This window comes from Mesoplodon mirus (assembly GCF_964341445.2).
Source record: "Mesoplodon mirus genome assembly, chromosome: 2".
Classification (NCBI taxonomy): domain Eukaryota; kingdom Metazoa; phylum Chordata; class Mammalia; order Artiodactyla; family Ziphiidae; genus Mesoplodon; species Mesoplodon mirus.
In genome coordinates this window covers 205,612,467-205,637,113 of record NC_138977.1, presented here as the reverse complement: position 1 = coordinate 205,637,113, position 24,647 = coordinate 205,612,467, and the positions used below count along the sequence as shown (strand labels likewise).

Genomic DNA, 24,647 nt, shown 5'->3' with positions numbered 1-24,647 from the left:
CTGTTTATATAGGTTTACAGTATTCCCCAACTATGAAACCTATTCCACCTTCCCCTGCTTTATTTTTCTCCCACAGCACTTTCAAAACATAACATTCCATATATTTAACTTCTTAACTTATTTTTACTCTGTTTTCCCTCACCAGGATGTAAGCCCCATGAGGGCAGGTTTGTGTGTGTGTTTGTGTGTGGGTGTGTATTTTGTTCACTGCTACATCCCTGTAATTAGAACAGTGCCTGTTATGTAGCATAAGTATTTGTTAGATGAATGAATAAAGGAATGAAATACATACGGAGCTCTCAAGGAATTTAAGAATTCTGTTAATTTGGCCATTAGCTTATTAAAAATGTTTTCTGTCCCAAATAAGGATATACCACTTTTATAATTAGAAACAAATAAAAATATTATTAAAAAATGTTTTCTGTTCCTATGGCTATAAGGATGCCTAAAGAAAACAAAGACGTTATGTTGTAGCTAATGCAATTCTAAATAATAGTATAGCATTAAAAAAAGACTAATATAGTATTAAATGTTATATTCCAAACAAATGCATCTGTAAATAGATAAATAAATAAAAGTAAGGTAGTATGTTTGACTTGTTTAAATAGAAAGGAAAGAATGCCATGTTATGTTATGTTATGTTATGTTATGTTATGTTATGCCATGTTATGGTACCCTGAATTCAGGATCTTAATCAGTGCTGTGGAGGGCACATGCCCAGAATAGCTGCCATGGCTATTTTGACCTCTGGGAAGGAAAGCAGGTGGTCCAGGGCTTACAAGGATGACTGCTCTGTGTGGACAGAAAGGGGGAGTGACCTCTCCCCTGCTGGACACAGTGTTTAAGGCTGCAGGGGGCATAACACTGAGATATTATCATCTAAGGCACAGATCAGCAAACTGTCACCTGCTTTTACACGGCTTCAAGCTAAGACTGTTTTTTACTTTTTTTTTTAGTGATCTTGGGGTCTTCTTTATTTATTTTTATTTTATTTATTTTTGGCTCTGTTGGGTCTTCGTTTCTGTGCGAGGGCCCTCTCTAGTTGTGGCAAGCAGAGGCCACTCTTCATTGAGGCATGCAGGCCTCTCACTATCGCGGCCTCTCTTGTTGCGGAGCACAGGCTCCAGACGTGCAAGCTCAGTAGTTGTGGCTCACGGGCCTAGCTGCTCCACGGCATGTGAGATCCTCCCAGACCAGGGCTCGAACCCGTGTCCCCTGCATTAGCAGGCAGACTCTCAACCACTGCGCCACCAGGGAAGCCCCTGTTTTTTACATTTTTAAGTGATTAAAAAAAAAAGGGATATGTGACAGAGACCTATGTGGTTTGCAAAGCCTATTCTCTACCTGGTCCTTTACAGGAAAAATTTGCCATAGACCCTTGGTCCATATTATTTTTAGTTCCCAAAACCAACATTTCTTCTAGGTACGTCCCAAAGATTTTGTGCATTTCTCTCTGAGTTTTCCACGGAATCAAAGTCAAGTAGGATGTTTCATGCACTAGAGAGGCTACCAGAGGCAGACAAAGTGTCCTCTTATTCCCCGTGACAGTTAACCAAGCAGAGGATCGAGGCCAACCTCTCCATAGCCACTCAAGGAAAATCACATTCATGTCCCCCTGCAGAACCAGGAGGGGAAAGGTTGACCAAAATCTTCCTCAAATGGTGTGATTTTAGCTAAACAATGACTTTCTTAGATCCAAGATATCAAAAAGTCCACCAAGAAACAGTGTAGAAGTTATTACTCAAGACTTTTGTGGGACTTCCCTGGTGGTGCAGTTGTTAAGAATCCGCCTGCCAATTCAGGGGACACGCGTTCGAGCCCTGGCCCAGGAAGATCCCACATGCTGCAGAGCAACTAATCCTGTGCGCCACCAACTACTAAGCCAGCACGCGTAGAGCCCGTGCTCCACAACCAGAGAAGCCACCGCATGTTTATCTGTTTTGTCTTGGAAATTGTTTTTGCTGAGTATTTCTCTGGCTCTTCAGCCATGACTGTTGTCTTAACACAAGGTTTAAATCTTTCCTTGAAGCCTAAAGATGATCTATATACTTTGCTTCACCCGACTATGCACTGCTGGACTCCAACAAGTGACCTATATGTTGGCTGTGAACAGGGTCATCTTTTAATGATTAGTGGAGAAAACTTGAAGGTAACTGTGCTTAATAAGATAGAAGACGGACCACCAAGGGGTAAGAAACTGCTTTGCTTTATCTTCCCAGAACTGTAGCCATTGGTGATGGTTTTGCACTTGACAATGGATGTTTTGTTGCCTATTTTTCTCTTTCTAGAGACATCTTTGATTCCTCCTTCTTTATCCTCTAGTTCATTACCGAGTCCTCTGGATGTTTCTTGTAGCTAACTAATGTTTATTGAGTGCTCTATGCTCTAGACTTCCTGCTATCACTCTATATGTATATTTCACATACTCCTTAAAACAAATTTGTAAGGAAATACATTTTTATCTTCACGATATAGATGAGGAAATGAAGGCATTAAGAGGTTAAGAAACATGCCCAGGGCCTCCCTGGTGGTGCAGTGGTTGAGAGTCCGCCTGCCGATGCAGGGGATGCGGGTTCGTGTCCCGGTCCGGGAGGATCCCATATGCCGAGGAGCGGCTGGGCCCGTGAGCCATGGCCGTTGAGCCTGCGCGTCCGGGGCCTGTGCTCCGCAGCGGGAGAGGCCACAACAGTGAGAGGCCCGCTTACCGCAAAAAAAAAAAAAAAAAAAAAAAAAAGAAGAAACATGCCCAAATTCACGTAACTAGTAAATTATGGAGCTGACACCTGAACCCAGACAATGACTTCAGAGTCCAAGTTCTTAGCTACTATGCTATATCCTTTCCCATACATATATGCCTGTTGTGTTTAATCAGCTAATGTGCCTTCCACAATGACCCTTTCTCCACAAGACCTTCTTTTAAGACCAACTTCCGCCTTGAAAATTACTTTTTGTTGCTTGGTTAGACTTTCTGAGAGAATTTGACCTATTCTCCTTGGATCTGGTGTCCATTCCTGGTCCCATCAGCAGTGGCCAGAGTTGGGCCTGAGTCAGAGAAGCCAATGTCACCTTGTGGGGGCCTATGTGTAGACACTTTGAGAAGGGATTCTCACCAGGGCAAATTCTCCAACCTGACCAATGCACTCTCCACTCTAATTCCTCTTATTATTTCACAGCTTGATTTCTGCAGCAACCTTAGGGCTGACTTCATTGACCTTAATCCACAGCTGACCCAAATCAGGCATCTCATCCCTGCCAAACTTGAAGACCATTTTCAACATAAAACTCAAGGACTACTTTGCCTTGATTTCAAGCCCTCTCTAATCTGATCTTACCTGCACCATTAATATTATTTTAATAATATTATTATTAAATATTATTATTAAAAATATTATTATTTTAATAATATTATTTCCTGCTACTCCCCAGTATGAGTCTCCTGATCTAGCCAGTCATTTCTTCCCATCATTTTACAGACATGCCACCCTGCTCATTCCCTTGCCACCTTACTCTCTGTATCCTCCAGTTCCCAGCTCAAACACCAGGTCCTACAGCAAGTTTTCCCCAGCTGCATGTCCCTTATCTGCTCCCTCTCCTGTTCCCTGACTCACTCCACTGAGAAAGTGAAGCCATTAGGTTCAACTTTACTACCCCAGTCCCCATCTCTCTTCCCTTTACTGTCACCTGTACTCTCCAGGCCCAGTCCACCCTCTGATCTCATGTCCACAATGCCATCCTTCAGCTCTCTAAAAACTAAGCCTCTTTTCTGGCCTATCTTTCCAGTTTCAGCTCTCCCACTTGATCCTTTTAGAAGTTCTCATCATTCCTGTGCTCTCTCTAAATTCTGCCTGCTGGCATTGGTAGTTACCTTTGTCTAGGATGCCCTTCTCTTCCTTGTCTACCTGGAAAATTATCCATTCTGGAGCCTTCCTCTGTCCTCACCTACAGGCAAAATCAGGTGCCCCATCTGGGGTTCCATCAGACTCACTTCTTTGTTAGAGCCTCATCCTGTGCTGTTACAACGCCCCATGTGCCTGTCTGTCTTTGCCACTAGTCACCAACTCTTTGAAGTTAGGAACTGTGACTTACTCAAACTTGGCTCTATAGTTTGATTCCAGAGATTGCTAGGGAGTAAACTGGCACTTCTGTGTGTTTGTAAAGTGAATTATCAAGCAATGTTTCACATTTCCAAATCCCTATCACACTTGTAATGTTTTACACAATTTAGGACTTAGTTGTATGTAGTCTTTTTTTTTTTTTGGCCACACCTCGCGGCATGCTGGATCTTAGTTCCCTGACCAGGGATCGAACCTGCGCCCCCTGCAGTAGAAGTGCAGAGTCTTAACCAATAGACCACCAAGGAAGTCCCTGTATGTAGTCTTATAGTGTTCACTATTTCCTTCCTGTACACTATTTTTTATTATTTTCACGATACAAATACTTTCAAATAAATATTTATCTAGCTTCTACAATGTGGAGGACATTAAGCAAGGTGCCTCCAAGTTGACATAGGTGGCAAATATATAATCTCATAATCAGCACCTTCAAGATGCTGATTTATATTTTATTAAAGAGAATAAGGCAAGTTGATAAATAATTGCAGCCAGGAAAATTAAGATGTGAGGAGAACTTCATAAAGTGCTATGGGAATTCAGATGAGGGAAAACTGCCAAGTTAAGTCATTTTGTAGGTGGCATTTAAAATAGCCCTTAAAGGATGGGTTCACAGAGATGAGGGTAGGTGGAATTTGGGGCAATGGTATCTGCATAAACAAGTAAACATGGGGAAGGCTGAGAAAAAGAAGTGGTGCAGTTTGTCTGGAGCATCAAGTGTTATGCAGGAATAGTGGGGAACAAAGGACATCTATCTGATACCATATCTGACCTTGAATGTCTGACTAAGGCATTTATACTTAATTCAGCTGACAGTGGACTGACATCAACTCCTGAATGGGGATGTGCCCCAATTGGAATTGTGCTTGGGGAGATTAATTATCCATAGTTCAGGGAAGCACAATCCTAGAAGCGGGTGGCTATAAGTAGCAGGCACCTAGACTAGGCCAGGAGTCATAGCAACCTGGACTCTGGTGGCAGTTGGATTGGAAAGAAGAGACTGCTGGGGTGAATAATCTTTGAAGGAAAGGACAGTATGTGTCTTAGCATCTGGCAAAATGCCAAGCATGTAGTGTTCAGTAAGTAAAAGTCTGATACATGTCTCTGAGCCTTTGATCTTGTAGTTCTTGCGGTTTATCTACGTAAAAGGTAATATGCTTTTGTTACTTTCCCCAGGACAATACTTTATTAATAACAACGTTCTTTTTTTTTTGCGGTACGTGGGCCTCTCACTGTTGTGGCCTCTCCCGTTGTGGAGCACAGGCTCCAGACGCGCAGGCTCAGCGGCCATGGCTCACGGGCCTAGCCGCTCCGTGGCATGCGGTATCTTCCCGGACCGGGCACAAACCCACGTTCCCTGCATCGGCAGGTGGACTCTCAACCACTGCACCACCAGGGAAGCCCCAATAACAAAGTTCTAATAGATCACTTTTTGTTTTTACTTTTTTAAGTCCACTGTGTTTTATTTACTGAGGTATAAATGTATGTACCATAAAATGTACAAATCTTAAGTATACAGCTTAATAATAATACAGTTTTTGTCTTTTTTCTTTCTGACCCCTTAAAATCTCTGATAATTGCTTTCCTAAAAAAGAAAATATATTAACTATATAATTCCACAATGTTACTTCCATAGATCTGATGATACAGAACATTAAAAGAAAAAAACTTGTGTGATTTACATCAGTAGTCATTGCAAAGCAGCTTTTATTCTGCGTTGTTTGAGAAGCATAGCACATATCCTGATAGGAAGTTGATTTGTGGAAAGAAGAATTACAAAGAAATGAATAGTCCTAGGAAAGCAAGTGAGATTAATTACTCTGTACAGCACTTTTAATTACGTGTCACCTGTTTTACCTTGTTTTTCTTTTCCAAAGTTGGAAGAAATCTTGTCAGTCCAGTCACCATGGCATATCAGAAGGGAGGCGTGCTTGCTTCTGGAATTGTAATGTATTTTTTTCTTCAAAATTAATTGCTTTCAAGAAAATATACAAACATCTGAAGCTAACACAACGTTGTAAATTAACTATACTTCAATTAAAAAATGGTTAAAAATTTATTTCAAATAGAAAAAAAAGAAAATATACAATTTCCATTTGCTGCCATTTTCTATGATGAGCCATAATTTGGGATGTCAAGTTCTGTCAGATTATTAATTAAAATTCTGTTTTGGGGAGATGTTTATTGTAAAACTTTTTATTATGAAGAATTTCGAATATATACAAAATTAGAGATAACAGTATAATGATCTATCATATGTCTATCTTATTGCTAATAAGCAAAAACAGGATTAAAAAATCCAGCCCCCCAAACACACACACACACACACACACACACACACACACACACACACACACGAAGGAGTCAAGTCTTACAGAGTTCACCAGCCAGTAAGTGGAGAAGCTGGGACTTGAACCCAGGTGTGGCAAACTCCAAAGTTCTTGCTCTCATTTATTACGGCACACAGCCTCAGTAAGTATGAAAAGAGGCCAGACCAAGTTACATTTCCATGTGGTTGTAATCAGTACTAAGGTTTGGAGCCGACCTACACTAAAATCTCAAGTCTACTGGTAGCTGTCTCAGAACCCTGTTAGCTTTGTGTCTTCTTTTGCCACAGATCACATCTCCAGGAACCTAAGGGCAGCTAGGCAATGATGTCAGAATGAGAGATGTAGCTCCACCAACAAGAAACAATCTGGAACTCATTAACCTACATGTAGCTTGTAATCTCCTCTCCCCAACCTTGCAATGGACTACTTCCTCCTACATTTAGTCTGCATTTGTCCTTCTCAAGGCCACCCTTGGTGTGTTTTTTTAACCGAGTTTAAAGGAGAGATTGGAGCATCTGCTCTGGTGAGGGATGGAGAATGATGATGGGCTTGGAGAAAGCACCTTGCACATTTCTCCCCCCAGGTCTCAAGTCTGAACCCAGCCGTTTTTCTTGAGAGTAGTTAAATTAACCTAAAGCTGTTTACAACTAACTGATCAACATTTAACCAACCCTTTTTACTGGATACTTGCCCTGTTTCTAGCACTGTGTGAAAAACTAAAAAAGAAAATACAAGGGAAATAAACAGCACACTCCCTACCTTTGAGTCATTTAGAGATTTAGGAAATGCACATAATGATGATTATACATACATTAAGGCTAAGGCCTTTGAAGTAAGGAGACTTCTGGATACCAGCCAAACGATAAACTCTGCCTCATCTACCTCACCTCCTATATAATGAAGAATGTGGTAAGAAGATAAATGCTAAAGAAGTTCAAAGAGATCAGTCAAATTTTAGGTAATTGAAAAATGTGTCACAAAAGAGATAAAATTGAAAATTGACCAGGAAACATGGTTAAAAGTTGGCTAAATAAAGGTAAGAAACCACGGCATTCTAGATAATGTAAACATAGATGATGATTCCAAAAATGAATAGTAGATGGTAATCAACAATTCTTAGCTTGTTTGATGAGGAAAGTATATTGAATACTATGCATTGATCAAGTCTAATTTTCTTCATTTATCTCATTGTTTTTGGTCCCTAGGATGGCTTTGTGTATTCTTTTCTTATTAAAGATACAAATTACAAAGTAGAGGATTTTCTTGAGGTTGAAGGGCCTGTGGAACATTTGATGTTTTCTCCCAGTTACAGAATGTTGCTGATTCAGACAGACAAGGTATGCTAGATGGTGGTTTCTTGACATGAAATTTCAGATATTATTATTATCATCATTGCATGACAGGAATGAAGGGCAGAGTGTGTTGCATAATGATACACTACTAGTCAGGACTCTTTAGCTTGCAAATGAAAAAATACCCAATTTAAAAGACCTAAATAACAGAGGGATGTTTGTTTTTGTGTGTATAACTGAAAGCAAGCAAGGAATTGATATAAATCCAGGAGCTCCCATGAGGCTGCATGCCTTGTTTTTCTGCCATATCTTGGCTCTGTTTCCTCTTTGCTTCCTCCTTTTCTATGCAGACTCGCCCCTGTGGTGTCAAGAGAGCCTTCTGCAACTCCAATTTTGTATTTTTATCCTCTTGGTGACCCTGGTAGAAAGATACCAGTTGGGAAAAAAATGTCCTGGAATCTAGACTCATTGTACTAACTTGGGTCACCTCTCTACCCCTGGGTCAAGTACTATGTCCAGAGGGATTCTAAACTCTCATTGACCAAGCCTAAGTCACATGTCTACCCTTGGACCCTGGGTAGAGTCAATCCACCCAAACATGAACTGAGACTGGGGTCATGGGTGGTTCTCTAAGGAAAACACAGGTTCTGTAAGAGAAGTAAGGGAGGGAAATAAATACAGGATAAAATCAAATGCCTACCTGAATTATACTGTTGGGAAGACTCCTAGGTCAGGATATATTAGTTTATATTGTTAGGCAATGATTTTAGATGAATTACAGTAAAGTTCAATGATTTTCTGCCTAAAAGAAATTTAAATTTAAATATGGAAAGACTTAAGTGTCTGTAATTACCAGAAGTTAAACTGTGTTAATGATGTTTTAATAAATGACAAATTTAAAATATCTATGGAGAACAGGAAACAATAAAAAAGTAACATAACAGAAGGGAGAAAGACACAAATAGAAGTTCTAAAAAAGAAAAATATACTAACAAAGAAAAAATTAAATGAATATGTCTGACAGAAGACTGGAGAATCAATGAACTGGAAGATAGATCAGAAGAAGTTGTCCAGAATGAACTCAAGTGACAAAAGTATGGGAAATACAGAAGGGAGGGTAAGAGAAATGAATGATACAGTGAAAAGATCTAACATGTATTTGATTGGAATCCCAAAGAGGAGAGAGAGTGAGACAGAGGTAATATTTAAAGAGAGATTTTCCAGAACTGATTAAAGACATGAATTTACAGCTTCAAGAGGCCCAGTGAATCCCAAGCAGGAAAAATATACACACTTAGACTTAACAAAGTGAAATTTTTGAAAACCAAAGACAAAGAGAAAATCTTAAAAGTAGTCAGAGAAAAAAACAGATTATTTCAAAGGACTTTCAGTTACACTAACAGCTGACTACTCTGGCAATAATGTAAGTAAGAAAAGTGGAATGAGATCTTCCATGTAGTGCAGGGGTCAGGAAACTGTAGACCATGGGCCAAAACCAGCCTGCTGCTTGTTTTTGTAAATAAAGTTTTACTGGAACACAGTCAGACCCACTTGTTTATGTATTGTCTATGGATGCTTTCACACTACAATGGTAGAATTAAGTAGCTGTGAGAGACCATATGGCCTGCAAAGCCTAGTATATTTACTAGCTGTCCTTTTATAGAAAAAGTTTGCTGACCCCTGATTTAGTGAAATAAGGTTACTACCACCCGGAATTCTATACTCAGGGAAAATACTTTTCAGTACAGGGGTAAAAAAAGACTTTCTAGACACTCCAGAATTGAGAGTTTGTTAGCACATCATCACTAGAGAAAATTCTGAAGAATGTACTTCAGGCAGAAGGAAAATGACCCCAGGTGGAAGGACTGTGATACAAAAAGAATGAAGAGCAGTAGTAAATGTGTAGAGAAATGTAAGTGAACACTGACTGTATAAAACAGCACAAATAATTCAAGGTTGGGTTTAAAAATTACATTGAATTAAAATTCCAGACAACAATAATGTAAGTTGGAGGGAAAGGAGTAAATGGAATAATGTATTTCAAGTTTATTGTATTTCCTGGGAAGAGAGTAAATGTTTTAAGTAACTTCTGATATTTATAAGCTAAGTATGCGTGTTCTGACTGCTAAGGTAACCATAAAAGAACTGAAACATCAGATGAAATTTCCACATCATAGAGGGGGGAAGTGAAATGTTAAAAAAAAAACAACCCAAAACAAGGTAAGAAAAGAGAGAAAAATAAATACAAAACAAGTGAGAAAGTAGAAAGCATGAATTAAAATATAATGTTTAATCTCAAATATACTAGTAATTACAAATTAAAACAAAACAGAATAGTTGGTCTAGTTAAAAGGCAAAGAGTACCATATTTGATTAAAAAAGAATCCAGGGCTTCCCTGGTGGCGCAGTGGTTGGGAGTCCGCCTGCTGATGCAGGGGACGTGGGTTCGTGCCCCGGTCTGGGAGGATCCCACGTGCCACGGAGCAGCTGAGCCCGTGAGCCATGGCCGCTGAGCCTGCATGTCCAGAGCCTGAGCTCCGCAACGGGAGAGGCCACAGCAGTGAGAGGCCCGCGTACCGCAAAAAAAAAAAAAAAAAAAAAAAAATCCAAACCCAACTCTGCACTGTTTTCAAGTGACATATCTAAAGCATAAGATTGAAAGTAAATTTTTAAAAAGACAGTAACATTGAAAATAAATTAAAAATTGAAAGTAAATTTAGAAAATGGGAAAAGATATATCATGCAAACATTAACCAAAAGAAAGCCTTTGGAGATATATTAATATTAGGTAAAAAAGACTTATAGGCAAAAATCATTACTAAGAATAAATGGGCTTATTTTAGAATAATAAAAGGTTAAATTCACTAGGAATACATAAACTTTTAAAATATATATGTACCAAATAAAATAGCCTCAAAATATATAAAGCAAAACATGACAAAATGACAAAGAAAAACAAAATCATGATCTCAATAGGAGATTTTAATATACTTTTCTCAGTACACGGTAGAATAGACTATGTGTACTCAACATAGCAGCCAAAGTGAGCAAAGCATCTCTCTCTACTACTCAGAGCCCTCCAGTGATTCCCCATGTTATTCCGAGTAAAAGCCAAAATCTTCACTATGCTTTACAAAGCCCTTCATGATGTGGACTCCACTCCCCACACTGGCCTTATCTCCCATGACTCTTCTTCTTATTCACCCTGCTTCAGTCATGCTGGTCATCATGAAGCTTGCTTATACGCACCAGGCATGCTTCTCCCTCAGAGTGTTTGTACTGGCTGTTCCTTCTGTCTGGAATGCGTTTCCCACAGAATCCACATGAATCCCTTCCTCATTTCCTTCAAGTCTTTTCTCTAAACACACCTTCTCTGTAAAGCCTTTCTTGGACAATCAGTTTAGAATTTCATCCTCTTATTTTGCCATGTCATATCCTCTTTCCCTGCTTTATTTTTTTCTTCTTACAATTATTGCTCTTTAACTTACAATATACATTATTTAGATACCTTATTCATTGACCAAAGTCCCCAGTAGAATGTAAGCTCCATAAGGGCAGGGAACTTTTGTCTGTTTTGTCCTCTGATGCAGCCCCAGCATCCAGAGCTGTGTCTGGCACAGTGTATCCACTCAATATTTGTTGAAGGAATTAATGAAAGGTAAATGAATGAAAGGTAAAATCAGTAAATACCTACCAAATTTTAGACTTTACAGAGTTGTATTTTTTAGATAAACAGGAGCAAAAATATTCATGTTTAACCTAAATAAACTTGAAGAACTTGTGATCAGTTGAAAACAGACTTCTTATTGCTAGTTAAATAAACATACCGTATTATAGTTACTTGGCAGGGATGCATAATGTACAGGGTAGATTTTTTGGAGAGGTGAATTTGGAACCTGAGAATGATAAACAAGTCATAAGTAACAGCTTCAGCCACACCTCTACAATTTTCACAAATGTACATTTAAAAGTTTTTGTTAGTGCCCACCGTGGTCTAGTATGTGATAGAAGTTAGTTCATCTTAACAACTTTTCTGGTTTTCTACATTTTCCAAATTTTCTGCATAAATAGACATTATTTTTAAAGTCAGGAAAAAGTGCTTTGTTATGTATTGTAATCTTTAAAAAATGCTTGGAAATGGAGAAAAGAAGAAAGTCTTATTTATTGATTATTTTAATTGAGGAATGAATGAATGAATCAATAAACATTTATATTTTAAGCTCCTCAAGGTCAGGGCCTTACTGAGTTTATCTCTACTTTCCCACTACCTTTTCTCACACAGTGCCTTGTTCACAGTAAGCATTTAATAACTATTTGTTGAGCTGAACACACAATTGCATTGTTTTTTTCTTTTTTGGTATATTTATAGGGATCTATTTATATTTACACTTTTGATGAGGAGCCAACCTTTGAAAAACTCCTAGCAGCTTGTGATGGGAAATTTCAGGCAACAGACTTTATCACACCTGGAAATGAATACTGCATGGTAAGGAATATTGTATTGTTTCACAGTAGGATTTATGGGTAAGATTTTGGAAGTTCATGTGCAACCTGTTGTAAATCCCTGCATTGGGATTGGGAGCACGAAGTCTTAACCACTGGACCACCAGGGAAGTCCCCCAAGGGTACTCTTGAAGATGTGGTAGAAATGCCAACTGCTTCCATTATCAAATCTACTCCCCAGTTAGAATGACATCGTCATATTGTGACTTAATATTAAGTCTCTGAACATGACCAAAGCAATTAAAATCTTAGGAGCCATCCTGTTTGTTTGTTTGTTTTTATTTTTTAACCTTTTTGTTTTATACTAGAGTATAGTTAACAATGTTGTGATAGTTTCAAATGTACAGTAAAGTGATTCAGTTATACATATACATGTATCTATTCTTTTTCAAATTCTTTTCCCACTTAGGTTGCTACATGATATTGAGCAGAGTTCCCTGTAGGAGCCATCCTGTTTGTATTCACCATCCAAGTTTTCCAAGCCAGATCGTTAAACACATTCATTGCTAATGAGTTGTCAACACTTATTAAACTATTAGTGTTTACCCTCTCAGAGTGATGCAGCCCAATCTGAAAATGAAAATGAAATAGTTGCCATTCACAAAACATGTATTCAGTCTACTTAGAAGAAAAAAAAAACCCTTCCCTCTACATGCAGAAAAGAAAATTTTTTTCTGGTGTTTAACTGCTTACTTTTAGTTGATCTCAAGAAACATATTTCACTTTTCATATGATTCATCAACAAATCCATTAAGATTTTGGGAGTTCTAGCAAATAAAAAAATACATAGACTATGGAATAGGTAACACTTAAGGTTTCTTCCAATCTTCAGATTCTGATTATGTGATTTTTCTTCCAGATGTTCTCTGATAAGAATTATGTCTGTTTTTAGGGTTGTTTCAACTCAATAAAAAAGTTTAATACAAGATTTTCATGTTTAGGATTTAGATACTTGATCCATAGTATCATGTTACCCACTCCCTAGTATTCAAGAAACAGAATTTAAATTGTATCACATTGCAGTTACTTTAAGCTGCTTTCAGTCTTGATCCTGAGAAAGAGTCAAAATTATCTGTAAAAATGAATATGAACTTTGGGCTTCCAGTCCAGCATGTAAAGAACCTTTCAACAAGAAAAAAGCTGAATTGGGCTTCCCTGGTGGTGTAGTGGTTAAGAATCCACCTGCCAATGCAGGGGACACGGGTTCAAGCCCTGGTCTGGGAAGACCCCACATGCCGCGGAGCATCTAAGCCCGTGCACCACAGCTACTGAGCCTGCACTCTAGAGCCCATGAGCCACAACTACTGAAGCCCGTGTGCATAGAGCCCATGCTCTGCAACAAGAGAAGCCACCATGATGAGAAGCCCGCACACCACAATGAAGAGTAGCCCCCACTTGCTGCAACTAGGGAAAGCCCATGCACAGCAACAAAGACCCGATGCCGCCAAAAATAAATAAATTAAATTAATTAATATATCTTAAAAAGAAAAAAGCTGAATAAATTTAAAATCAACAATTCCTCTTAGACCCATCAGAGAATTGAGGTCATAGGGAAAACCACTCCCCCAAAAATTATAGAGACAGACAGGCAGATGCAAAGAATTACAGCTTACTGGAGCAGATGCCCAGAAGTAGAAACCACCACTGGAGCCAGTACCCAGGGGGATTACAACTGGAGAAACTGCACATCTCAGACCAAAACAAGGACACCAGAGGAAATTTTAGTTTCTGACACATTCAGCTACAGCAAACAGTAAACACAGTCTAACTCCTAGCCAGATAAACATAAAACTTCACACTACAGCCTATTTAATTCATATTCTTTTACCCAGTACATCATGTCCAGCTTTGAACAAAAATTATAAGGCATACTAAAAGACAACAACAGAACAGACAGAGCAAGCATCAGAACTAGACTCAGATATGACAGACATGTTGTAATTACCAGGCCAGAAATTTAAAACAAACTATGATTAATATACTAGGGATTCTTATGGAAACAGTGGACAACTTGAAATAATGACTGGATAATATGAGCAGAGATGGAAACTAAGAAAGAAAAAAAGAAATATTAGAAATAAAAAGCAGTGGAACAGAAATGAAGAATGCCTTTGGTGGGCTCATCAATAGACTGAATATTGCAAAGGAAAGAATGAATAAGCTTAAAGAAATGTCAGTAGAACCTTCAACACTGAAATGCAAAGAGAAAAAAGAATGAAAAAGAAAGAACAGAATATCCAAGAACATGGGACAATTATAAATGGTATAACATACACATAATAGGAATACCAGAAGGAGAAGAAAGGAAGGAAGGAACAGAGGAAATGTTTCAAGTAATAATAGCTGAGAATTTTTCAAAATTAATGACAGATCCAGGAAGCTCAGGGAACACTAGCGGGATAAATACCAAAAAATCTACACCAAAGCTTGTTATATTCAAATGATAGAAAATCAAAAACAAAGTAAAAATTTTGAAAAAAATCCAAAGGGAAAAAAAACCTTACCCTTGAAGAAACAAAGATAAGAATCACAGTGGTCTGCTCTTCAGACATCATGTAAGCGAAAGTAGAGTGAATATCTAAAGTGTTGAAAGAAAAAAAAAACAACCCAGGATTCTATATCCAGCAAAATTATCCTTCAAAAGTGAAGGAAAAAATATTTTCTCAGACAAATAAAAATTGAGGGAATTTGTCACTAGCAGAACTGCCTTGCAAGGAATGTTAAAAGAAATTTTTCAGAGAGACAGACCAGCAGGCAGAAGATCAAAATCATAGGTGAATTGAACAATACCATCAATCAACTGGATCTAATTGACATCTATAGATTACCTCATCAAATGATAGCATAATATACATTCTTCTCAAGCTCACATGAATTATCCACCAAAATAGATCACATTCTTGGTCATAAAACATACCTTAACCATTTAAAAGAAATATGTTCTCAGGCTACATGGAATTAAATTAGAAGTAAATAACAGAAAGGTAGCTGGAAACTCCCCCACCCCAAAATAATTGGAGAGTAAACAACACACTTCTAATAACACATGGCTCAAAGAAGTCTTAAGAGTAATTAAAAATTTGAACTAAATGAAAATGAATATACTAAATATCAAGATTTATGGGATTTTGCAGTGAATACAGGGCTTAGAGGGAAATTTATAGCATTCAGTGCATATATTAGAAAAGAAGAATGTTTAAGATCAATAATCTAAGCCCCCACTTTAGGAAATAGAAAAAAAAAACAAAATTAAATCCAAAGTAAGCAGAAGAAAAGAAATAATAAAAATGAGAGCAGAATGCAATGAAACTAAAAATAGGAAATCAGTAGAGAAAATCTAAGAAACCAAAAGCTGGTTCTTTAAAAAGATCAATAAAATTGATAAACTTCTAGCCAAGTTAACAAGGCAGTGGGGGCAGGAGGGAGAGAGAGAGAGGAGATACAAATTACTAACATCAGAAATGAAAATTAAAGGGTCATTACTACTGACCCCAGGGACATTAAGAGGATAATAAAAGAGTACAGTCGGGCTTCCCTGGTGGCGCAGTGGTTGAGAGTCCACCTGTCGATGCAGGGGACACGGGTTCGTGCCCCAGTCTGGGAAGATCCCACATGCCGCAGAGCGGCTAGGCCCGTGAGCCATGGCCGCTGAGCCTGCGCATCCAGAGCCTGTGCTCCGCAACGGGAGAGGCCACAACAGTGAGAAGCCCACGTACCGCAAAAAAAAAAAAAAAGAGTACAGTCATCCTTCAGTATCCATGGGGGATTGGTTACAGGACTCCCCGTGGATACCAAAATCCATGAATGGTCAAGTCCTTTATATAAAATGGCATAGTACAGTCAGCTCTCCAGATGCAGAACCCACAGATACAGAGGGCCAACCATATTATGAACAACTCTATGCCTACAAATTTGATAATTTAGATGAAATGGACCAATTCTTTGAAAGATATAATCTACCAAAACTCATACAAGGAGAAATAAATAATCTGAGCCTATATCTATTAAATAAATTGAATAAATTGATTTATTAATAAATTGAATAATAATTGAATAAGTTAAATAATAAATTGAATAAATAATTAATAATAACATTACAAAACAAAACCTCTCAGCAAACAAGAAATAGTGGGTAACTTCTTCAGTCTGATAAAGGACATCTTTAAAAAAGAAAACCTTAATGAAATCAACTGGAAGTCCTAAATGCAATAAGACCAAAAAAAGGGGGGGGGCATGGGGAATAAAAGGTATTAAGATTGCAAGGGAAGAAATAAAACTTTGTTCTTAGATGACCTGATTGTCTATGTAGAAAATCCCAGAGAATCAATAAAAAATCCTTCTGGAGCTAAGTGATTATAACAAGGTTGCAGGGTACAAGTTTAATATACAAAAGTCAATTGCTTTCTTATACAAGCAGTGAAGAATTGGAATTTGAAATTTAAAACACAATATCATTTACGTTAGCCCTGAAAAAGTAAAATAGGAATAAATCTAACAAAATATGTACAAGATATATATGAGAAAAACTATAAAACTCTGATGAAAGAAATCAAACAAGATCTAAATAAATGCATAAATATTTCATGTACATGGGTAAGAAGACTCAGTATTATTAAGATGTCGATTCTTTCTAACTTGGCTTATAGATTCAATGCAATTCCGATCAACATCCCAGTAAATTATTTTGTGGATATCAATAAAATGATTCTAGAACTTACTGATTCTAGAATTGGGTAGGACTAACACTACCCAATTTCAATATTTACTATAAAGCTACAGTAATCAAGACAGTATGGTATTCATGAGAGAGTAGACAAACAGATCAATGGAACAGTGTCTAGAAATATAGTCAACTGACCTTTCACAAATATGCAAAAGCAACTTAATTGAGAAAGCATAGTTTTTTTCAACAAATGGTGCAGGAGGAAATGGACATTCACATGCCAAAAAAGAAAAAAATCTAGTCACAGATCTTGCACCCTTCCCAAAAAATTAACTCAAAATGGATTGTAGACCTAAATGTAAAATACGAAACTATAAAACTCCTAGGAGATGACAAAGGAGAAAATTCTAAGTGACCTTGGGTTTGGTAATGACTTTCTAGACACAACACCAAAAATGCAATCCATGAAAGAAAAAATTAATAAGCTGGATTTCATCAAAATTAAAGACTTCTGCTCTGCAAAAGACACTGTTAAGAGAAAGAAAAGACAAAGCACAGGCTGGAAGAAAAATCTTTGCAAAACATATATCTGATAAAATACTGGTATCCAAAATATACAAAGAACTATTAAAACTCAACAATAAGAAAATAACCCCATTGAAAAATGGGGAAAAAAATCTGAATAAACACCTTAACCCAGAAGATATACAGGTGGCAAATAAGAATGATGAAAAGATGTTCAACATTTTTCGTCATTAGAGAATTGCAAATTAAAACAATGCTACACACCTATTAGAATGTCTAAAATCCAAAACACTGACAATACAAAGTGCTAGTGAGGATATGGAGCAAAAGAAACCCTCATTCACTACTGAGGCAAAATGGTACAGCCACTTTGGAAGACAGTTGGCAATTTCTACAAAATTAAACATATTCTTACCATATGATTCAGCAATTGGGCTTCTTAGTGTTTACCCACATTAGTTGAAATCTTATGCCCACACTAAAATCTGCATGTGAATGCTTATAGCATCTTTATTCATAATTGCCAAAACTTGGAAGCAATCAAGATGTCCTCCAATAAGAGAATGAATAAACAAACTGTGGTACATCCATACAATGGAATATTGTACTAAAAAGTACTAAAAAGAAATGAGCCATAAAGCCATGAAAAGACATAGAGAAACCTTAAATGCATATTGCTATGTGAAAGAAGGCAATCTGAGAAAGCTGTATGGTTCCCTCTGTAAGACATTCTGGACAAGGCACAATTGTGGAGACACTAAAAACAATCAGTTGTTGCCACAGGTTCAGTGGGGAGGGAGGGAGGGATCAAGAGGTGAAGCATAGAGATTTGGGGGGCAGTGAAACTATTCTGTATGATACTGTGATGGTGGTTACATGTCATCGTACGTTTGTCAAAATCCATAGAATGTATAACACAAAGAGTAAACCCTAATGTAAACTATGGCTTTAGTCCATAACACTGTATCAATATTGGCTCATCAATTCTAACAAATATACCACAATAGTGCAAGATGTCAGTAACAGGGAAAATTGTATGGATATTGGGAAGGGCAGGGAGGGAAGTGCAACTCTCTACTTTCTGCTCAAATTTTCTGTAATCCTAAAACTGCTCTTAAAAGCAAAGTCTATTAATTTTTTAAAATACCAATTGTGATTTTCTATTTCTAGGCTTATTCACTAGGAAATTCATTGAATTTCCAAGTAACTTATTTCAATTATGTTACACAGAAAAAGAAAACTTTATTTCACTTTTCTAATCCTAATTAGTTATTATGTGTTACTTAAATTGCATTAAAGGTAATAGTTAATATTTGTTCAAATCAGAAGTATTGACATTGAAATTGTAATTTTAATCCACATAAATAAAATGAAATTTTACTAAATCATCAGATTGACATACTAGAAAGGAATTTAGAACATACTCCCATAGCAAAGTCTTGTTTTCCATTTGAGTTTTCTTTTTCTTTTACAGACTCTCACACAGTCAGGAGAAGTTTGTGTTTGGGACATAGAGGATGGTGCTCGTGTCAGCAGGATTTATCTGAATATCCCAGTAAGTGTGCCTTATAAATGAATTTAAAAATATATGTATTGAATTGTACTCCAACCTACTTTTTCATATTCACATGTCAATAGCGTGGAAATACTAATTACAGAGGCCTTATTGCATTTTTACCTTATATATTGGAGTAATTCTTGTGTATAAAGTATATTCCACAGCCCAGAGGGTGGAACATAAGGTACTCTATTGGTGTATGGGAAAGAGCAAGATTTTCTGTGGTGGCAGTTATTCCTGAAACTCTAATGGTTTATATCTCACTCAGGCTGTAAGTTCATTGTGGATTGACAGGTTCTCTGCTCCACACGGCCTTTCAGGGAAAAAAGTCGACAGAGGCTCCACCAGCTAATAGCTCCTCAGTGCCATGGTATGGGAAGAGTGCTGGAAGGTCTTGAATTAGCAATTAAGTGCTTTTACTAAAAAATGAAACATCTCCTTGGCCATAACTAGATAAATGACCCCATCTAACCTCAAGAGGATCAGTTAGAAATGAAAGAAAGGGACTTCCCTGGTGGCGCAGTGGATAAGAATCCACCTGCCAATGCAAGGGGACATGGTTTCAAACCCTAGTCTGGGAAGATCCCACATGATACAGAGCAACTAAGCCTGTGTGCCACAACTGCTGAGCCAGCGCTCTAGAGCCCGTGAGCCACAACTACTGAGCCCGCATGCCACAACTACTGGAGCCTGCATGCCACAACTACTGAAGCCCGCGTGCCTAGAGCCCATGCTCCACAACAAGAGAAGCCACCACATTGAGAAGCTCGCGCACCGCAATGAACAGTAGCCCCGCTCGCCAAAACCAAAGACCCAGTGCACCAAAAATAAATAAATTAAAACAAACAAACAAATGAAAGAAAAGTACCACTCTAACCAACTTGAGCCCAAAATTAAAAAGTGGGGGTTATTGACTCAACTATAAAGTATAGAGTTTGTCTGGGCTCAGCTGTGGCTTGATCTAGCAACTCAAATGATATTACCAAGGATCTTGTTTTCCTCTCTGTCTGTATACTATGTCTTTAGTTTCATCTTAGGCTTCATTTAGTGGTACCCAAATGCCACAGGTACCAATGTCACATCAGATCATCAGGGAAGAAAGCCTCCTACAGTGGGAGGAGGAAGAGAAAAGAAGTTTCTCCTTTTCAGAAGGCTTAGTAAATACCTCCTAATGTCTTAATAATAACCCTGAACTAATCACTGTAGACAGGGGGATGAGAAATGCTAACTGGCTTAAAATCAGCCATGGAAATGGGAGTCAGATCTGTTCCACTCAACCCTGAAAATAGGGGAGAGATGGTTTCTCAATGGATATTCAAGAAATTTTCCAGAAGGAAGGTGTATTGATGCTGGGTGGCAAACCACAATTCCTTACCTAAACCTAACCCTAGCCTACCATAAGGTGATACCATTCTTTCCACCATGTTCATGGTGCATTTTACATAAAATAATATTTTTAAAACTATAAAAAGACCAAGAAACAGTGGTAATGCTATTTTTTCTTAAATTATCATTTTCTGTATTACACAGTTCTAGATGAGATATGGATCTTGGTAGTAGGAAGAGAAGTTACAATCCTTCTCTTATAAATTAAAATCCCAGTTGTAATACAAGATGAAGCGTCATACCTCACATAAGAGGATTACAAGATGCAAAAGGATGCAAGAGGATTACAAGATGCATAAAATTCAATGAGATAAAAAACTCATCCTAAAAAGTAAAGATAAAAATTCTTACCTGGAAGAATATGTGTAGACTCCATAATCTATGTGACAAGGTTTATATGTATTCATTTCCGTTAGAATTACTAGAACTAGAAAAATCTTAAAGCTCATCTGATCACACCTTTTACAGTTGAGAGACATATGGATGTTTGACAACCCACCCAAGGGTCTGTATAATCAGGACTTAACTTGCACTTCCTGGCTAAGGAGGGACATAGGTACCACCGAAAGGCCCTCTTTCTGCTTCAGGTATCTTCCCTTCCTCTGATCAGAGGGGAGAGATTTGGACGACTGTCACAGTTAATTAGACAACCCTTCATTGAGCTGCAAACCAGGCATTGTACACTCGTGTAGTTCAGCTCTTATTGGGGAGAGTCAGTGGTTTCTTCTTACTGGAGGATACTGCTGCCCCATGGGGAAATGATAAGTGGATTGACCCAGCAGTGCTGAGGCCAGATCTCCCTGCCTGTGCCGAGGACTGTGTTCCCCGTGAACATTTTAGGCAGTGGTCCTTAGAGAACCCTGCTCAGCATCATGATTGCGGGATGCCTGAACACTACTGGCTTCCCCTGATGGTGCCTGCTAGGTAACTAAGACCCTCCAAGCATTGCTGTACATATTTAGCCTAGTCCACAACAGCCCTGGAATGGAGGGTAATTTCAACTGATTATTTTGAGGAAACACAGACACACAGACACACGTACACACACACACACACACACTGAGATCTCCCATAAAGACTTTTAGCTAAAAAAACAAACCCTCACCACTTCGTTTCCAGTTTCATACTGAGATACCACTAAAGACTCAAACTGGTCTTTAAGGCTTGGAAAATTCACTTTAAAAATAAAATGAAAACCTGCTCAATGGGGAAACTGTGCATTCTAATGGGGCAGGACACCTGAGTTTTCCTCTGAGCTTTGTTATAAGCTATGGGATCCTGGGGCCAATTGCTACATTTTTCTTTGCCTCCGTTTTCTAGTCTGCAAAACAATGATCTCTTTAAGATCTTTTCTATTTCTAACATTCCATTATTTTATTCAAAACAAACTACAAAATGTAATTATGTTACCACCCCTTTCGAGTTGGGCCCCAGTAGGGGTCCTCTTCTCTGGTGTTGCCCATGCCAATCGATTGAGACCGAGTTTGGTTCAGAAACAAAGGAAAGTTTTATTCTTTGATCAGAGAACGGAGAGGTGGGAGCTCTCGCTCTAGAGCACAGGTTTTTGGGACAGGGGATGGGTGGGGATGCTCTATATGGTTCTCCTCATTGCGGGGACGGGGCGGGGGGGTTGGAGTTCTCGCGGGGCTAGTGCGGCTGTGCTGCTCTGGCTTCACATCCAAGTTCTGGGTGCAGTGTCTCTGCGCACTGCCTGCTACTGCCGCCATCTTGAATTGCGGTGTCACTGGCAGCGCTTCTCCACACGGCCACGGAGTCGAGGTGTCACTTTCCTGGTCTGAAGTGCTGGGTGCAAGACTGCGGCACACAGCACCCTATGAGCAAGTCAAACTAGATGAAGCACAAAAGAAGAGGTTAGACCTTATCACCTAGATTCCATCTTATTTTTCCCGGAAAACCCAGTGGGCTTTGTCAGTGACAACTATAGAGGAATGAATCTGATTCCTTAAGTGTCATGACAAAAAATTTATTCTCTTAGACATCATCTTCTGTAAATGATTGTGACATAAGCAGGAATCTGTGATGCATTTCTTTGGTGACAGGCCACATGGTCCAGTGATATATTGGGTTGGCCAAAAAGTTCTGTAACATCTTATGGAAAAACCCAAACAAACATTTTGGCCAACTCAATAGTTATTTTCTTAAGTCTTCCTCAGTTATGCCAGCATCTCAGGATCTACCATTATCCAGCAGTTGAATGCTGATTTTGAAAAATCGCTAACATTCTATAAAGATGTCCAAAAGATGCTAGGAATATATTTTAAATTTCTTATTTTATTTTTCATTATTATCAGGTATAATCATTTTGCAATCACTTAAGGATAAAAATGAAGCCATGGTTTAAAGTTCAAGCAATTTCCTTATATTTTTATCATTCTAATTTTAGGATAAAAGGGGATGATGTACAGATTGCTGTGACTTCTTATGCTATTGATTAACTGAAGAATGTTGAGTGTATAATTTGTAATACCACACAACACTTGCCACTCTTCTTGTTCTGCAGGCTCTTCAAATAAACTGTAGAATTCTTATGTGAGGGAGAGCAGGTTTCATTTTCTGGCACAGTGAAGTTGAGCATCTGGGGGGTTATTTTATTTTATTTTATATTGAAGTGTAATTGATTTACAATACTGTGTTATTTTCAGGTGTACAGCATAGTGATTCAGTATTTTTGCAGGTTATACTCCATTATAGGTTATCACAAGATAGCAGTTATAATTCCCTGTGCTCTACAGTATACCCTTGTTGCTTATCTGTTTTATGTATAGTAGTTTGTGTCTGTTAATCCCATACCCTTAATTTGTCCCTCCCTCCTTGTCTCTTCCCTTTGGTAGCCACAAGTTTGTTTTCCATATCTGTGAGTCTGTTTCTGTATGGCGTTTATTTTAAACAGGCAACGGTTCTGGCTTGCTCTCCCTCCTCCCTCTCTGCAGCCGTGGGGACTGAGGGTGGCTTTGTCCACTTCCTCGACATCCAGAATGTTGAATCCCCTCGCTCAGTTCATAAGGCCTATCTCTCTGAATCGCCCGTGCAGCATCTTCTGTAAGTAGTACCTGCTTCTGGCAGCAACTTTTTCAGGCCTGTGTGTTGAGAATTCCAGTGAAGCCCTAATTTCTTTCAATTTTAAGTTTTACATGTGTTGTTCTGAAAATTAATATATTGACTCGGCTCTACCTTCAAGAAGTACAGAGCAGTGTATGGTACAGTTTCCCATGCTTGTCCCTGAATACCCAGTTCTCCTCGCTGGAGGCAGCTTGTTACCAATTTCTCATGTCTTTTTTCTGGATATATTTTATTCACAAACAAGCAAAAAAGGTAAGTACTTCCTTTTAATTATATGAATACATATCAAGCACTTAGAGTGTGCCAAGCACTTCTGTTGTATTAACTTCATGAGATAGATATTCTTATTGTATCCATTTTAGAGATAAGGAAGATGATAGACAAAGAATTTAAATAATAATTAATATTACACGTGTAGTAAATGGCAAGTTTTAGGATTTGAACCGAGGCAATTGGGCTCCAGAGTCATTGCCTTGGCTCTTACAGGGCAGCAAACCATATACAATGTTCTGCACCTCAATTTTTTTTTTCCACTTAATGGTATGTCTTAGAGAAAGTCTTCTATCCACACATGAAGACCTTCCACATTCTTTTTTACAGCTACATAGTATTCCATTATATGGGTATACCATAATTTTAAAAAGACAGTATACTGATGGACATTTAGTTGATTTCAAATTTTTTGAAGCAATACTTTTAAGAAGACAGCACAGAGCACTGGATTTAGATTCACGTTATTATTCTTTCTTTCATTATATCCTAATAGTAAGTATTAATAAGAAATGACATTTATGCCCTGTTTTACAGCTTGAAGTGCTGTCACACATTGTAGCTTATTGAGTGTGATATTTGCCACACATTCAGAAAAGTATTATGCTTGTTCCTATTTCACAAGTGAGATAATTTAGGTTCAGAGAGGTTAAGGGAAGCATTTGCCCAAGATTACGCAGCTAGTGCCGGGAGGAGCTGGGTTTCCACCATCTGTGTTGTTCCTACAAGCTCTGCTGCCTCTGGCTCAGTGGGGAAGGATCTGTAGTCTCCCTGCATTTACATTCTGCTCCTCTGTACTGTATTTTATGGTGCCCCTTTTTCAGATCTTTCTCTCTTACCCTAATAGGCATTTCCCACTTGTTCCAATTTGATGATAGGATAGAAACATTTCACTACATTCTTCCTCTTTCTGCCAGGATGGGTACTGAG

The 24,647-nt window shown here is 38.2% G+C and overlaps 1 protein-coding gene across 4 annotated transcripts in view; it reads left to right on the top strand.

Annotated features, from left to right (window-relative positions):
- The window catches only part of CFAP43 (cilia and flagella associated protein 43), a 104,501-nt gene that overhangs the window by 20,754 nt on the left and 59,100 nt on the right, over nt 1–24,647 (top strand). For 3 of the 4 annotated variants that reach the window (XM_082631708.1, XM_082631707.1, XM_082631709.1), the window contains 6 exons: nt 2,030–2,189; nt 5,987–6,054; nt 7,645–7,776; nt 12,101–12,217; nt 18,897–18,977; nt 23,278–23,426. In XM_082631708.1, coding sequence (XP_082487834.1) covers nt 2,030–2,189; nt 5,987–6,054; nt 7,645–7,776; nt 12,101–12,217; nt 18,897–18,977; nt 23,278–23,426 — 707 coding nt within the window. Of the gene's footprint in view, nt 1–2,029; nt 2,190–5,986; nt 6,055–7,644; nt 7,777–12,100; nt 12,218–18,896; nt 18,978–23,277; nt 23,427–24,647 lie in introns of those variants that run through there. The other variant, XM_082631710.1, reaches the window with a different exon arrangement.